The sequence below is a fragment of the Fusarium phalaenopsidis genome (genome assembly GCF_050370095.1).
Source record: "Fusarium phalaenopsidis strain FUZ10S chromosome Unknown contig_32332, whole genome shotgun sequence".
Taxonomy (NCBI): Eukaryota; Fungi; Ascomycota; class Sordariomycetes; order Hypocreales; family Nectriaceae; genus Fusarium; species Fusarium phalaenopsidis.
The window spans coordinates 2,774,096-2,790,754 of record NW_028145391.1 but is presented as its reverse complement, the minus strand read 5'-3'; the positions used below and the strand labels follow the sequence as shown (position 1 = coordinate 2,790,754).

The 16,659-nt window shown below is 54.9% G+C and overlaps 6 protein-coding genes across 6 annotated transcripts; 2 read left to right on the top strand and 4 right to left on the bottom strand.

The window, feature by feature from the left end:
• Nucleotides 1-306: 306 nt before the first annotated feature.
• LRP88_13849 (clasp N terminal-domain-containing protein) lies at nt 307-3,686 on the bottom strand (the record flags this gene model as incomplete). Its single annotated transcript, XM_083250205.1, has 4 exons — nt 307-2,101; nt 2,156-2,835; nt 2,899-3,168; nt 3,219-3,686. The coding sequence occupies 4 exons, from the start codon at nt 3,684-3,686 to the stop codon at nt 307-309; spliced, it is 3,213 nt and encodes a 1,070-aa protein (XP_083094539.1).
• A 1,076-nt stretch (nt 3,687-4,762) lies between these two features.
• Nucleotides 4,763-5,491, top strand: LRP88_13848 (basic secretory family protein; the record flags this gene model as incomplete). The annotated part of the gene is made up of 1 exon (XM_083250204.1): nt 4,763-5,491. One exon carries the CDS (start codon nt 4,763-4,765, stop codon nt 5,489-5,491), a length of 729 nt encoding a protein of 242 aa, XP_083094538.1.
• A 280-nt stretch (nt 5,492-5,771) lies between these two features.
• On the bottom strand, nt 5,772-6,881 carry LRP88_13847 (uncharacterized protein; the record flags this gene model as incomplete). Its single annotated transcript, XM_083250203.1, has 1 exon — nt 5,772-6,881. The coding sequence occupies one exon, from the start codon at nt 6,879-6,881 to the stop codon at nt 5,772-5,774; it is 1,110 nt and encodes a 369-aa protein (XP_083094537.1).
• Nucleotides 6,882-9,491: 2,610 nt separating this feature from the next.
• LRP88_13846 (uncharacterized protein) lies at nt 9,492-9,745 on the bottom strand (the record flags this gene model as incomplete). Its single annotated transcript, XM_083250202.1, has 2 exons — nt 9,492-9,573; nt 9,627-9,745. The coding sequence occupies 2 exons, from the start codon at nt 9,743-9,745 to the stop codon at nt 9,492-9,494; spliced, it is 201 nt and encodes a 66-aa protein (XP_083094536.1).
• A 2,211-nt stretch (nt 9,746-11,956) lies between these two features.
• Nucleotides 11,957-12,934, bottom strand: LRP88_13845 (cyclin-like protein; the record flags this gene model as incomplete). The annotated part of the gene is made up of 2 exons (XM_083250201.1): nt 11,957-12,649; nt 12,710-12,934. 2 exons carry the CDS (start codon nt 12,932-12,934, stop codon nt 11,957-11,959), a joined length of 918 nt encoding a protein of 305 aa, XP_083094535.1.
• A 1,460-nt stretch (nt 12,935-14,394) lies between these two features.
• LRP88_13844 (WD40-repeat-containing domain protein) lies at nt 14,395-15,856 on the top strand (the record flags this gene model as incomplete). Its single annotated transcript, XM_083250200.1, has 2 exons — nt 14,395-14,619; nt 14,723-15,856. The coding sequence occupies 2 exons, from the start codon at nt 14,395-14,397 to the stop codon at nt 15,854-15,856; spliced, it is 1,359 nt and encodes a 452-aa protein (XP_083094534.1).
• Nucleotides 15,857-16,659: the final 803 nt, after the last annotated feature.

Genomic DNA, 16,659 nt, shown 5'->3' with positions numbered 1-16,659 from the left:
AACTATTCAATAGCAGCAGCAACAACAACAAACGTGTGAGAAACATAGAATCAAAAAACCACGTCTTGTAAAGCCCACGAGTGCGTGACCAAAGAAGAACCATCAACGGCAACATGTCCCTTGTAGGTCCCGTGTCATGATCCTCTCGTGGCGCCAAAGAAACTCCATAACCAAACCTCACGCCCTTGATGTTTGTTTCCGTCCTTAACCAAAACTCCGGCATCCAGCGCCAATATTTTGTGACAACAGGTCCATCCAGCGCCGCCTCAATGATGACTATTCAACTCCTCGCTTGCTAAAGTTGACTCAGGCAGCAACAGAAGGGCCCTGCTCGCGCTGTCTCTTGACGATGTAGTACGTGATCAAGCTCTTGGGGTCGTCCTGGACATCCCTGAGGGCATGCCAGAAGGCCTCCTCGCCAACGCGAGCGTGCAGAGCCACGCAGAGCTGAACAGCATCCATGCGGACGCCCGAGTCGGCCGAGACGAGGCATCGACCAGCAAGGGCAGCAAGTTGGCCGAGCTCCGTGTCGGTGGGCACAAAGTTGGTTCTCTTGTCAAGCATAGTTCGGAGAACGTGTAGTCCCGTGCTGAGGATACGGTTGTCCTCGGGGGCAGTGCCGTCGTACGCTTGGAGACGCTTGGTCAGAACAACAACAATTTCAGAGCCATCACCAATGGTGACAAGCTCGTCAGCCAGCAGCTCGACACCGCTGACAATGTGTGCACGGATGTCATATGCGCTGCGAGTCTCGAGAAGAGACTCGAGGCCCCTGGACACGTGAGGCTGGAAGTTGTCACGTTCCTTTCGGAGAAGTAGCCTGATGGTGGCCAGGATCTGGGCCTTGATATCCTGGGCCTTGTCCATGTTGACATTGGGCAAGGGGTCCTCAAGATACTGGAACAGGCCGATCAGCAGTGCCTCAAACTTGTCGTCCGTGAAGATGCCCTTGCTGTCTCGCAGGAGAGACTGCAGCTTCCGGAAGCCGTGAACATCAAGAGTTCGGGCCTTGATCCTGGTGATGCCGCTGTCAAGCAGCCGTGAGTTCTGCTTCGTCCTCTCGGGAGAGTCTACGTCTTGCATCACGGGAACCTGGGCGTTGGCCGCATCGGCGTTGACAGGCTTGTCCTCCAGCACAGGAAGGTTGAAGGTCGGCTTGGGGGTTGCCTGATCATCAGTAAAGGGGTCTTCGTACACTTGCAATGTCGAGGCAGGAGTTCCGGGCACAGGCTCTACCTGCATGGGCTCTGCGAGAACGGGAACGGGAGCTGGAGCAGGAGTAGGTTCTACCACGGGTTCGGCCACAGGCTCCGCTGCAGGTTCCGGAGCAGGCTCTACTGCGGGCTCTGGCATTGACTCGGTCACTGGAGTGCTCAACTCCTCAGGCGCCTCTGGAGGTGGTGCGGATGCCTGCCGGTGCAATCCAGCCATGGTTGGGACTACGAGAGTGAAATCCTCATTCGCCCTTGAGGGACTGCTCGAGGGCAGCATAGCAGACTGCGATTGCTTCAACTTGGTAGGGCTCACACGGGGCGAAGGGGCTGGCTTGGCTGGCGACTTTGCAGAAGTAGGAGATGGCAAGCTGGACTCGCTGGCATGAGGCGCATGACCGGGCCGCGGCCGAGGTCCAGTCCTCTTAGGAGTGGTCGCTCTGGGCCTTGGCGTCGTGGTCTTGGACTTCACACTCTCAGGACTCCCAGGTTCCACAGACGGATGATCACGAACAGAGTAAGGGCCAGCAGTGGCAGGACGAGCCGCCAGCTCCGGCCTTCTCCTCGTTGGCCGCATCGGAGCCCCTGACATGCCACCAGCCTCTGGCCGGGTTCGAGTTGCTGAAGGCTTGGTGGCTGTGGTCGTTGTCTTCACGGGTGAAAGGTGAGCCATGGCAGAGCCAGGTCGAGCGGGAAGGTTCTTGGCAGCAAGGTTTGCCTTTCGCTGAGCCATCATTGTCTCGCGGAGGCTGGGTTTGCTGGTGCCCATTGTGCTCTTGGAAAGCCCAAGACCTGGGCGCGCCACAGGCTCTGCCTTCTTGGGCGAGTTGGGGTTGCTAGGGTCCTTGTTGAGGAGCTTCTGGGCAGTCGTGTCCAGATCGGCCATGATACTATTCCGTGTTAGCCAAACCAAATGAGGAGCGGTATAGGGGAGTTCAACTTACGCATCTGCTCTCGCGGGCCAGATCCCCCAGAACGCCCAGAATGTCGATCGCATCTTCTCTCTCACCGCTGGGTTCGCATCTGCCAGACCCTTCTTGATACACTTCTCGATCAGATCAACGCCGCCCGTGTGTTCAATGTGGTTCTTATGCTGGGCCTCCTTCTTCAAGATGGTCTTGAGCCAGCCTGTGACGTATGTCCTAGGCGCGACGTTCTTGTCCTGGCAGGCCATCCAGATGTGCTGCATCAGTCGAGGCGTGTACGAGACCCTGCTCACGATCGTGTCCACCGTCACATTGGCGAGTTGCGAGCTGATCTTCTTGGTTCCGGCGGAGAGCTTGACAAACGTCTGCATAAGCAGCTCAACCATGGGATCCATGGCCGGGCCAAACGTATTGGCAACCTCCTGAACCAGACCACATCCCTCCTTGCACAGACTGGTTCTCAGCGAGACGATCGTCTTGATGATGCCGTCCAACATGCTTCGAATTCCAGCAAGGTAGATATCGGGAAAGTCAGATGCCGCGTTGCCCACAAGCAGCCTTCGGAGCTTTGTGATGGAATCCTCTCGCTTCATCCAGTTTTGTTCCGACTCCTTGCCATCAAAAAACCACGCCATTTCCTTAAAAATGTCGTCGAGTTCTCGGTGCGTGTTGACGTACAAGGGGTCGAGGCTCTCGGGCTTAGTGTCGATGCCTGGGGTGATGGGACGATCGGCAATGGACGAGACGCTGGCAGACAGTACTGGACGAGGCGGCGGCGGGGCTTCAGAAGGCGTCTCGGGACGGCCAGACGTCGGGGCGAGTTCCTTGACGATGGCCTGCTCAATGGCGGGTCGCACCTTGAAGTTCTTGAGCTGTCTCTTGAGGTCCGACTTGGCGGCACCCGGGGCGGAGCGGAAGAGCTCAATGACAGTATTCTTTGCGGCATCTCGAACCATACCGTCGGCATCTTCGAGTAGCTCCATTAGCGTGGGAACATAGGCCCGGAAGGGAAGTCCCTGTTCTTTGTGCATCTACGCTATTAGCACATGTAGCCGCGATTCCTGTTGATCATCGTCCTCACCTGTAATAACCAACTCATGGCAGACTCTTTGGCTCTGGCGCTCTTTCCTCCCATGGCCGTATTCCGGACAAATCGCTCAACATCGGCGGGCGCAACAGTGTATAGGGTGACGAGGGAGTGCGATGCGAGAGAGCGAAACTTGTCCTTCTGGTCCCCGAGCTTCTCGATAACCAGGGGCAGCGTGCGAGCGGCCTCCTTGGTCAAGAGCTTGGGGTCCTGGCGGGACAGGCGGGTCAGGAGGTGGTTGAGGGCCGTGAATCCGGCGTTCATGAGGGCGGCATGCTGCGAGGTGGCGGCGGTGCGCAAGCCGTCAAACAGCTGCGGGACGCTCGCCTCGGGGACATTGTGCTGCTTGATGCCGGACTTGATGACGGTGACATACTGGACCTTGGAATCGAGGGTCGAGTCGCTACGGAGGATGGTCGCGAGGTCGGCGACCTGCTGATCGGTGAGCTTTGTGTCGGCCATGGACTTGTAGGCGACGAATCTATACAATTAGGTGTCAGCCGTTTGCGATGTTTATCATGACAAGGGGAGGAGATGGAAGTATGGAGGGGCAGGAAGACGGCGCATATGCCCTCGAGCGACGCCAAAGTGGCCCGTACACGCTCGTCTCTCCCATTAAGTGTCATGACGGCGCTGGTGATGCGCCATGCGTTGAGGGTTGCCGGGAAATTAGTCTTCCCAAGCAAGGGAGGGAAGACAGCTGCATCCAGAAGACAAGCAAAACATACCTGCGTGTTTAATTGAGTGACAGTTCGTAGACGGCAGAGCGAAACAGTGGAATCGCTCCGGTTGACGTGCGCATCGAGAGGCGTGGGCGAGATTTGTTGTGTTTGTTTTGTTTTGTTGTTGTTAGTGACAGGCTCTAGTCTTTGTTGTTATCTTTTGGGGTGTGGGTGGGACAGGGACATTGGATTTTGGTGTCTGATGATGTCGGGCGCGGACGCGGGCGCGGGATGGAACGAAAACAACGGGGACCAGGGGCTGCCGTAGTTGCCCCGGAGAATGATGGAAACCCAAGGTGTGCCCCGCAGCTTTTGGGCCGCGCTTGCCCACACGCGCTCTCTGCAACCTGCCCGCTGCGGGTAACGCTGGGGCTTGGCGGGGCTTTAGTTAGGGGCTTTTCTGGCTCTATGGAGGGGTTGTTTTGCTGGCAGCTTCACTCATGACATCTTCAAGTTGACAGCCTGAGATGAGAAGCCTCATCTTCTTCGCACGACCATAGCGATATCCAGTTGTTCCTAAGCTCCAATATTCTTGTACAACTCTATTCGCTCTCTTAATCCTTCCTCCGCCTCTCTCTTTTTCCTCGCCCAGCCCCTCCTTAGCCTGGACCGCCTCCTGAAAACTCACTTACCCCTCCATTCCACCCACCTCGAAGATCTCTCTCAGCCAGAAACTCTGAGCACATAACCTCGTGGCCGGCCCGTCTCCAAAGAGTCTCATCTAGTCTCAGCTCCCACTCCTTCTCTCGTATGCCTCATCTTCCCCCCGTGTCAGCCGTCCCGACCCCCGCCTCCATCTTCTCCCCGGTCCCGATCATGTCCCCCGCCGTCCAGGTCCCCACTCCCTCCGGGTCCCGGGACCGCCCCGAGATCCCCGGCGCCGGAGACTTTGATCTCCCCAAGCTCCGTCTCGAGATCCGCGACCTCTCTCACCCGGGCTCCTCTGCCTTCCTCGGTGCCGTCAACGCTGCCGACTACCTTGCCCGTGCTGCCCAGCGCGTCCTCGCACTGCTCTATGAGTCGCCCACGTGCCCCACAACAACACTCCCATCTACGCGGTCCGTCACTCTTATCCTCCGTGACATGGGCGGTGTTGCCTACACCACCGGCACCGAACTCGATGACGACCACAAGGAGATTCACTTCTCCCTCAACTACATCAAACAAATCAGCCCAACGTCCCGCCGCACTGATGAGATCGATGGTGTGTTGACCCATGAGCTCGTCCACTGTTTGCAATATCACGGCCATGGGACGTGTCCTGGTGGACTGATCGAAGGCATTGCCGACTGGGTACGACTCCGTTGCCATCTTAACCCTCCCCATTGGAAGCATAATGCCGATGGCAAGTGGGACGCCGGCTATCAGCAAACGGCCTACTTCCTCGAGTACATTGAGGACCGCTTTGGACATGGGACAATCCGCCGCATGAATGAGAAGCTCAGGATTCAGACGTACGAGGAAAAGAAGTTTTGGACTGAGCTGGTCGGACGACCAGTCGAGCAGCTTTGGGACGACTACAAGGAGAAGATGAAATCTTGCTAGATCGTTCCATTAGACAGGAGGCGTTCACGGATCTGAATCAGCAGATAGGTGTTTGAGACGACGGAGATTTTATAGACGAAATGAAATAACTAGATGCCGAGGATATAAAACCTGCCCTGAGCCCAACCCCCAACTCCAAAAAAAAAAACAAGGAAACGATAAAAAAAAAATCACGGCATCCTAACTTGTACTGTTAATCCCGGCCAAATCTGTTACTCCAGTCGAATCAGGTGTTTTCCCACGGACCTCGAAGGTCCAATCTTTCACAGTGTTTAGCTTCTTAAGAACGAACAGGAAGGGGAGCGTCGCTCTCGCTGATGACGCTGCCGACCTCAGACCAGCTGGCGGGGGTGGCCATGCCAGAACTCTCGCTCATCACATCGTAGTATCGGCCAGTCTCGCCCTCGTGAGATGACTGCGCATCGCTGGCAATATCGTCTCCAGATCCAATGATGGACACGGAATCAGTGGGTGTCAGCATACCGTCGTCGCTGATGACCGAAGGCTCAGACATGGAAGCAGTGGGGGTGACGGGGAGGGGAGAGTAGAATTCGGGGCTCGAGTTCTGGGCCCAGGCCTGGATGGAGGCGTAGGCATCCTCACGATCCTCCTGACCGGCGGTCATGAACTCATTAGGACCAAGTTCGCGCTCGAGGGTGGCGGAGGTAGCGGTCTCAGAGGGAGCGGGGATGGGGTCGATCTCGGTGAGAGGAGCATCAATAGCAGGAGTCTTCTCGTCCTGGTCGCGGGTGGTAGCGCTGTAGATATCGGAGATTTCATCGGCGGCAGGGGAAATGTGACGGCTGGCTTCCATCTCATCTTGCATCTCTTGGGCATCGATGTGATATTCATCTGCAAACGGGTTGGAGTAAACAGACGTGAGGAAACGAGATTGCTCCCCACGACGTCGCAGACCGTCGTCGGTACCTCGAACATCAGCACCAGTGTTGAAGACGTAGGTCCCTCGTTCAGCTCCCTCATCCTGGCGGAGAAAGTCGTCAAAGGACGATCCTCGGGGGCGAGACTCTGTAGTGGCGGGGCGTGATGCGGCGAGAGCTTCCTTCTCCTTCTGCTTCTCTAGCTTGACGGAATTCCAATACAGCAGCTCCTCGCGCTGCCTCCGACGGGTCTCCTCATCAGCATCGACACCAGACTCAGCGCCAGGGCCTCGGCGGGACTCGAGGAAGCCGTCGGCGTCTTCGGGCCTGTTAAAGATGGGCTCTCGGTGAGGGGGGTCGATGCCCTCGCCCAAGGAGTGCAGAGCAAAAGCTATCCGCCGGCGAACATCGTCGGCGTATCGTCGCACCTCGGGCGACTCGTAGATTGCGACGGCGACGGCGACCGAAACGGCGACTACGGCACCTGATGCCAGGACAACATGGTTAGGCATTGTGTGTGGTGGTGGTGATTGTCAAAGACGCAAACACAAGCGAGGGTTTCTGGCAACAAGAGACGAGAACAAGCAACAGACGAGCGAGAAAGAAGACGGGGTCTCTCCTTCTCAAAAGGACGATGTAAAGAGAGAGCTTTCCAGAAACTCTGAGCAACCAAGACGGGAGGCAAAGGGGAAATTGAGCTTGCGTAGTCCTCGAGCATTCGCCACAGACGGACGGGCAGCCTTGTGGTACTGTAGGTCCAAGGTTGACCTCGGGGCAGTGAAGGTGCCCGTGGGCAGTGGCTCAGGCGACTTTTGGCCTGGGGGGGCAGCTCAGGCAGGCAGCTCTGGAACAGCAGCCACGCGCCGTGATTCGCAAGCTTCCCCCCAGTGAGTGGGCGCGGGGTAAGGTCAGCGGCGCATCCATGGCCTGGACCTCAGCCCGTGACGACGACTTTCTGGGCGGAAGAGTAGAAGTAAGAAAAAAAAAAAAAAGGCACGACAAAATAGCAGGGACAAGGAGACAAAGGGTAGATTACGCAGAGCGATGCTGTTTTTTTTGTTCACGTACCTGTAGCCACCAAAGGATGAGGCATCACTCCTGTCGCCTCTCTCTCACGTGTACGTATACGGGCAAGATGAACGATTGCAGATCAGTGCGGATGATGAGCCTCAGAGCGGATAAACTGAAATGCGTACTGTAGGTAGCGAAAGTGGAAATTGGAAGAGTGAGGGAAAGGAGGGAAAAAAGGGATCGACAGATCAAGGTGGGATTTGACGGGACAAGAAAGGATTTAAGAAGAGAGACAAGCCCCGAGCCATCAGCGACAAGACGGGCGGGAAAGACGGGAGAGAGCCTCTCTTCAAGCTTTTGATGGGGTGGCTGTGCTTGCCTTTTCCCTTGCCTGATGTGCTGCAAACGACAAAAAGGCAAGAGAAAAGTAAGATTCGTTCTCAGTTTAGTTTTCAACAAGTTTAAATCGAGTCCTTCTATAGCATTCATTGCTTCTCATGTCAGAAATGGTCCTCGCCTGTCGCTGCCCCTCTTCCCAATTCTTCCTCATCCGCCGCTTGCGGACGGCGCGCGTGACGTGATGTGATGGATGATGCGCAGAGCAGAGAGTCACTAACACGCCCGCTTCCCGGCCACATTGGCACGCTCTTGGGTTGGGGAAAGACGCAAAGGCGTTGCGGCGAGATTCCAAAACTTGACAGCCCCTGAAACTCTGTTTTCTGTTCAGCCCGACACGTCATTGTTTTGCAACTTTGTTTCGTCGACGTCCAGGAATTGTAAGACGAGCCAGATAGCCGCGTCAGAATGGGTGTACTTGGGAGGTAGTAGAGCCTCGAGTCCAGACAGCCCCTCGGGTACATCCATGATCTCGGACGTAGGTACAGTACTACCTCCGTACACTACCTTGCCGTGGTGCGGCACCGATGGCCGGAGCATCCAATCTGCTCGAGTCAGCCTGGTCACGGCCTTTTCGAGGCGAGACCAACAAAAAGAGCGATTGTGCCTAACCAACAATAAATACTCCATCCATTGGCGGATGAACCATGACGACGCCAGGACGGGACGCGGGAACCTACCGTCATGCGCGGGTTGCGTACGCACTCAAGTAAGACCCCAAATCTTGGCCACTGGTGATTCCGCGTTTGGCGCATTTCCGCGTAAAAAGCAGACGCGAGGTCAGAGAAAACAAAACAATCTGATCGACCGAATCAACCGGCGCATTCTGGCAAGTGACCAATGGATTCAGTCCATGATCCGGCCCGGCCGACCTTGGACCATCGGGCGGTGAATCCTCGCTCTTTTCGCATTCGCTCGCCATTGTCTTCAATTGAATCGCCACAGGCTGCCCGGACCACAGAGCCGCCGAACACCGACCTGGCCCCGCTTCCTGGCTCCGGAGAATCGGCCTTCTGGGCGCAAGGCGGAGGATCGTTCGTCCTCGACGTGACCTTTGCGGTGGGCCAAGCGAGAGAGGGTCGGTGGGGAAGAAGGAAAAGAGGCAGGTGTCTCAAGGCCAAGGCCAAGAAAGAGCTTCGGTCACCAGGAGGACACAAGCCGAAACTTGGCAATCGGGGTCTTGCATCTGGCTCACATGGACAGGTGGGCCAACATCTCTGCTCTGCTTGTCATTTCAGCTCCGTGAGTGGACGACATGGCTGCAATGCCCAGACAAGAGATGCAATTGCGTATTCGGGCTGGGGAACGGTTGTCTTGGGGTCAACTCGGTGAGGGACATTGTTCAACTTCATGTTGGATGGTGATGAATGCACGCACACAGAAAGAGACGCTTCATTGTGATGAAAATATGAGCATTTCAATTCATGGGGACGCCGAATGCCCCGTGTTCAAATAACCGTCGCTAATGCCAGATAATGTGGTATCAAAAAGAACCAACCCCGATTTCTGTTCCTGGAACTAGCCAGGAGTAAATCCGCCTTTTTTTTTTTTGTTGGTTGTGACCTCGCTCTTTCACGGCTGTCCTCCGAGACAGAGCGTGGGGGTTCAGAGTCGAGACGCCACACCCATACCAAATCCATCCAAGATCCTCAACCATCGAGCCTCAAGCCCGACGTCGATCTCATGCGCGTCCATGGATAGAACGGCATCTGCTTTTAAGCAGACTTGGAGGTACCGGTGGAGTCGGTAGAGGTGACAGAGTCGGTGGAGTTCTGGCGGGCAGCCTTGGTACGCTCACTGATGAACTGGTTAATATCAAGATTGTTTGGAGAGAGAGGGGGCAAACTCACTAGGCAGAGCGGTCCTGGAGGACACACTGGTAGCGGGCGTTGCCAGTCTTGATGTGGAACTTGATGCCCTTGTTGTCGCCAAAGGACGAGGGAGTCTGGGCGGGAGTGGTCTCAGGCATGATGGAGGTTGTGGTGGTGTAAGTGAGGGAGGTTTGGTGTAAGTGGATAGAGAGAAGCAGACGATGTGATGAAGTGATGGATGATGAGAGATCTTGGATGAGGGAAGACGAGGCCTAATATACCTTTTGGACACAGGAAGATACGTATCTCGTCATTTCGGCCAGATGCACCTATCCACGGTCCGCGAGGCTAATAAAGGAGTGAGCCATTTTCTTGACGAGCAACAGCAACACCCTCAGCTTGCCCCACGATATGAAGCCTCCACTACAACTGTATGGTAGGGCGCACCCACCAAGACAGGATAGACCCTCGTCTCGTCTCCATGCGCCCCAGCTACCAGTGCCAGCAGGGGGTGGGCGTCTCACAAGCAAGGACCAGGCTTTGAGCTTGGACGAGGAGAATGCCTTGCTGAGGAGGTGGTCACCGTCTTCTCCATTGACGAGTTCCCGGCCACTTCCAGCAAGAAAAAAAACCGAATACCACCAAGAGGAAATCCACGCCCCTGTCTCGGACTGACTGACAGAGACACGGCTTCCACGGAATTGGCTCTCTGTGTGTGTGAGGCGTCCGTGGGTCGGGACACCTTCTAGAAGACCAACCGGGGCTTTCCAGGGTTTCCAGTTTTGATAGTGAATGGCCCGCATGGTCCAATCCCCGTCCCCGTGTCCGTCTCCGGTCCCTTTTCCCTCTTGTCGATCGGGGCTCGCTCCAACGGGGGGATTACTTGGGACCCTCTGCCATTGGCCACTCTGGCCGCGAGGCGGATATCATCGCACCTCCGTCTCTCCCGGCCGTGTCCCTGCACATTGTTTTTGCCCCCAAATTGCTGAGGCGAGAGGTATTATTGACCGCCCGTGACAGTGAGATCTTGTGCATCATCCATTCCTTTGGATTAGGCAATTGCAAACCTCCGGCCACAACCTCCGGGATGCTTCGGTCTTTTTCGCAATTTGACTCTGCTGGTACCATGGCTTCCGAGAGATGAACTTGGTGGCAACGAAATACGTCGATGAAAATCCGGCTCATACCCGCTGTGCATACTCTTAGCTCCCACCCACAAAACAAGCAGTACTCCTCAGTCACTCAGCTCGAGACACGTCCAACAGGCATGGGCCGTTGGCATGGATAAGCATGGATCACAGGACAAGCTGCAGGGCGGCTCGCGCCTTGCTGGGCATCCCTTCGCCTCAGAGGATGGGTTTCATGATGGTGATGACGTTGAGTAGCTCGGCTCTTCAAGGCGGCTTCCATAGCTCTCAACAGGACGCGTAGGGACGCCCATTGTGCAGCTTATCCCCCGCACTCCGTGGCCGGCCTTGAGCATGATTGGGCGTGTGCCACGAGGATCCACGACGGGGTCCCTGGCTTGTCTTCACCGCATGTCCCTGAGAGCACTCGCTGGGGGTAAAGAAGCTGGGCGATTTTAGCCTGGAACTCGACCATGCGGCTTTTATGGATGCATTGGTCCTCGATTAGAGACTATCGTGTTGACCAAGACCTGTCAAAAAGACTACAAGCGCCCTGCTCTGGGGCATCACGACGCCGTGCAGCGCGGGGTGAGATGCAAAAAGCATCACATGGACCCTCATATTGAGCGCACTACGGCGTCCACATTGTCGCGCCAGCCGCTGTGATACACACAAGAGCCGTTTGTTCCGTCGCTGGCGCATCTTGAGTTGTTAGTCGCGCGGTCGAATCCTCCTCACCTATCAGTCTCATCAGGCGAGGTCGACCGAGAGCCGGCTGGCAAAACCTCACATATGCATATGCATGGTGGATGTCGAGCGTCTCCCTTGTGTGTGCTTTGCTGACAGCACGCGACTTCTTCTCGTCTCCTCGAGATTCCTCCTCCGCTCAAGTTACCCTCCTCTGCCTTGTTTGTGGATGCTTGGCGAAATCCAGACTGCTGCGAGTGCTTCACGTTGCAACGCCACCTCCAGGTATTGACATGTCGCTTCGTGGCGACTCTCCAACTGCTGGCCTTCTCGATTGTCATCGCCGTTCCCCCGGGCCATGGTGCAACCACTGATATCCACGAATATGGCCTGATGCTCACCAAGTTGACATTGGGTATGCAGAGCCGCGGCGATTCCCCATCAGCTCATTGGTAGCGTCTTGGCTATGCGAAACAGTGGCGCCTTTTCCCTGGGCCGTTGCAGGCAGGCCCGAATCTGATACCGAGCACGCGTTCCAAGACGACGGCTCGCATATTATCTGCTGTCCATCATGCCCATGATCCGCTGCTCCTCGTCGGCGTCACTAGTCGCGTTGCCGGTGCGCACACCCCTTTTCTGCAGCTCATCATCTATGGTCTTCCGTGTAAGCATACCCTGGGCGAGGTTGGGTATCTCTTCCTTCTGCTTGCGCAAATAATTCTCCACACTTCGCATTCCCACTACGAGGAATCCGAGCTCTTCCCGGTCTACATCAAAGACCTCCCACCATTCGCACTCTGGCATCTTGGCACCCAAGTCTCGCGCCGCATTATATATGGCAGCTGTCGCTAGAGCATGTGGCTGATGGGTGAGGTATAGCATCTGGGGCGAGAGCAGTGCCGTGTTCAGGTATTGAATGGTGCGTAACGAGATGGCGGATTTGGGCTTCGCCAGGAAGTCAAGAGTTTGGAGGTAAGTGATTGCGAGTGGGTGAGGCAGCGAGACGTGCGTATCGAACGAGAGAGTGTACAGGATACGGGCTTCAATGGCGAGCAGTCGGGTTTGGAAGGTGTGATAGTCAGCTTCGGATATGTAGTAGGACTTGGGGTCGTTTTCCGTCACGTTGTTGGATCGAAAGAAGGCCGAATCGTCCGATAGAAGGTAGGCATAGACGTTGGACACGTCGCGGGGTGATCGAGGCTGGGGTCCCATTTTTGATACCAGGTAAATAGCGGCAGCCGAGGTATCCTAGAGGGTGTGAGCATCACCAGGCGGCATATTTTGGACTGGAAGGTGGGCAGATCTCACACTAAACTCATTGGCCATGGGAGAGTCCACTAGCCAGTATCGTGCGAGGATGATGTTGGCCTGCGCTGTCACAGACTGGGGAAGCTCCAGAAGCTGGCCGGCAGCTTGCGTGAGGCATTGCGAAGCGATAAAGACGGCGTCTTGAAGATCCTGCGGTAGAGCCGAGAATGAAGATCGATGATACAGCTGTGAAGCCGTTGCTAGGGGGTTCAGTAGATGCGCCATGTTGGGCTTGGACTCCGCCAGCAGAAGTTGGTGGGTGGTGGTGTTTTGATTTGGTTGAAATTCACCCCCAAAGTTTGACGAGGCTGAAATTCATGGAAGCTTTGAGCTCCAGCGCCTGTTGCCGCTAACAATCAGCCGCTCCTCCACACCAACGTGGGGCCAACCGACGATCCCTGCACTTACATGTTAGCGAGGAGCAAGCAAGCAACACTCCCAGAACCACTTATGAGGTTCATAGTCCCTTGGCATTTCCAATGTTTTGGTGCGTAAGATATCAGCCAAGACTCAGTTTTTCAGTTGTAGGAAGTTCCTAAATAGGTAGGTGAATGCTGTACTTGTGTGCTTGCAGCAAGATGGCGGCAGACCCACGTGACTTACTCACCATGATGGATGCCTCGAAGCTCTCACCTGGTCTTGCCAAGCTCGTGGTCCACGAAAAAAATGGCATACTTCGCAAGTACTCTACCTTTTTAATCCACAGAACCATAGCATAAAAGGCTTATGATGATAGATATAAGATCATATATAGACTTTAGAGTATAATTTATTTATTTCATATTTTTATTTATTTATTTTAGTCTAAATTGCGTTCCTAGCCCGGCAGAGTTCTTGTTGCCTGCCTACAGTATGCCATTTTTTTCTTGGTCTGGGTGTCAAGTGATTTCATGTGTGAGATAAATCCAATATCACCGCTTTAATTTTGAGATCGATACTTCATAGTCTAGCTCGAAACCCAGAGGCGATAGTTTACTACCTGTGAGCGACCCATACTTGGCTCTAAGGTCGTCTCATAGCTGAGACAGGGTTCTCTCTAGGCCATATGACCTAGGGGGTCTGAATCCACCTGGGACCAGGAGCATTAAACATCAGTGCCATGGTAATCCTGATCGACACTGCAGTGCTACTGAATCAAAATGTGTGGGTTAGGGATGTCTTTAATGTTGCATCGCATGAAGGAGTTGTTGTCAAATATGACATCCCGATGAGATGGAAGCTGCTGTTTCGCATCTTGCTTGTTTCGCGAAGACAGCAGCTCGTTGTAAAACTACCTACCTATTGACTTGTATCAATTTTTATGCACATATCAACGTGCAGAAGCCACGTCCTACTCCTCCCCCTACTCACATCAACAACGTCGCGGTCTCACATGTGGTCGTGGACATGCGGGGGAGTTGGAACCTGCATTGACAGTTGACAGGGTACGTAGCTTGAGCTTGAGCTAAGTTGAGCCGCTGTGGAGCTCCGTCCTCCGCAACACATCACCGCCATCTTCAGTTTATAGTACCAGCCTTCCAGAACAGACAAACGGTCCACACCACCACGACCGCATCACGAGAATACATCGGCTTTGGGTAGAAACAGGTGCTGCAACGACCCGGGTCGCTCCTATCTGAATACATCACGTCATCCTCCTCCTCCCCCGCTTCCCCTCCTCGTTCTTCAACCCACTCCGACCGACAATGGCCACCTCGGTTCCCCCCTCACCCAGCGAAGAAACACCATCCTTCGACCTCAACCTCCAGCACGGCCACAAAGACCTCGTCCAGTCAGTCGCCTTCAACACATACGGCGACCGCTGCGCCACCGGCTCCGTCGATGGCAAGATCCGCGTCTTCAACCGCCACAAGGATGGCACATGGCGCCTTTGCGATACCTGGACCGCACATGGCGGAGAGATTCTAGAGGTAACGCAGCCCCCCTTGGAACCATGCCCTTGTCTCTGGCTCCTGTATCATATCTGTCGCACACATACGAGAGAGTCATCGCTGACGCGCCCTTGTTCTATAGCTTCAATGGCTTCCCGCGACCGTCTACCCCAACTTGATCGCCTCCCTCGGCATCGAGGGCCGTTTCCGCATCTGGGTCGAGGATCCCTCTGCCGCACCTGGACGCCGTTTCTGCACTGGACGATCTGGCAACGGCAAGCCTGCCTTTGACACACGATCCAACAAGGCCCCATACCGGTCATTCTCCATGAAGCACAACGAAGAGACCCGACATACCTACCTTGCGCTGCTCTCGACTGACGGCCGGTTAACTGTCTCCGAGAACGACCAACCCGAGAACCTCTCCGAGTACACCTCTATCGACGAATTCACCGTCGCCCCAAAGCCCAGTAGAGGCGAGGAGCTTGCCTTTCGCGTTCGCTTTGACCCCAACCCTGAGCCATGCTACACGGCCTTGCGCGCAGGTGTACCATCTGATTCACTGAGCCTTGTGGTCGCAGCCATGGACACCGTAAGAGTATATCGATCACGCGATATTGTGGCAACCTCCATTGGCATCCAGCAGACACAAAAAGAGTTTTATCTCGCTGTAGAACTACCTGGCCATCGAGGCCTGGTGCGAGATGTGGCATGGGCGCCGGGGAATATCAGGGGATACGATATCATTGCGACAGCATGCCAGGATGGCTACGCCCGCGTCTTTCGAATCGAGACACCCTACTCAGAAGACGACGGACTGTCATGGTCAGCCTCAGATTTGCTCCGGTCAACTCCCCACGCCTCTACCAGAGATTCAACGCCTCAAGCCAGAACCAACGGAACCGCAACTCCGACTGAAAAGCAGGCGCAGACACCGCAACTTCAGCCCATGCAGCACCATCACCAGCAGCAACAACATCACCAACAACATCAACACCACCCTTCCGGCCTCAGTGCCAGTCTCGCCAAGTCTGGCTCTCTGGGCGATCGCCATTGGGCCGGTCAGCCTGGCCAGGTCAAGCACACATTCCAGGAGATTTCAAAGCTTGATAACCACCGCACACCGGTTTGGCGAGTTGGGTTTGACGACGATGGTCAGATTCTAGGGAGCACGGGCGACGATGGCCGGCTGCTGTGTTATCGGCAGACGCCCAACGGAGCATGGGCTAAGAGCTCCGAGTTGGCGGTGCAAAAGGCTCGCATGGCTGCCCCATGAGGCGCCGTGATTGCGAAGACTGGATCCAAATCAGTTGTTCGAGTTGCCCGAGGATGACACATTGCGAAGGTATCAGGGACCATTCGCCACGCCATCTCAGGAACTGGCCATCTAACGAGCCATATCGAGCACCGCCATGCATACCAGAGGCTAATGCCGCAGAGGCTAGTGTATATCCACTCATTGTCGTGGTTTCATGTGTATCACTCTGATGCTATGGAAAGGCTCTATGGCTCTGACTGTGATTGTAGCGGTTGCGTTCAGGAGAAAGCAGAGATCGGAAGCATTCTACCGCTTTGGATTTAACTCATCATGAAGATTGACCACGACTTGATATTTATAAAATGAATAAGGCCCGGACTTAGAATAAATATCGGTGTCATATTGCTGGGAATGCGAGATGACAGGGTAAGACTCCCCTATGCGAAAGGAGTGGACACACAAGCAAGAAAGATCAAGTTACATAGTAGTTACGTGAAAACTTAGGAGCAGTTCATCCAGCTAGGAACATGAATTGAATAAAGCTTAGTTAATCAATGCATCATTTATCATTACTGTGGCCAGAGTCGAAACATAAATCGGATAGCAGTTGCGTACCTTGGCAGCAGAGTCAAGTCGATAGTCTGCTATCCATCGACACATGAGTGAAACAATTGGCACGCAAGTTGAGCAAGGCACATTGAACAGTATACATGGTATTCAGTAGATTTGTATTTTTGGGTAGTCTAATGCCAAAGGCCCATCTGCAGGTCCCATGGTAAACGATGTTTCTCAGTAATTTTCATCTCTCTTTACCCATTCTC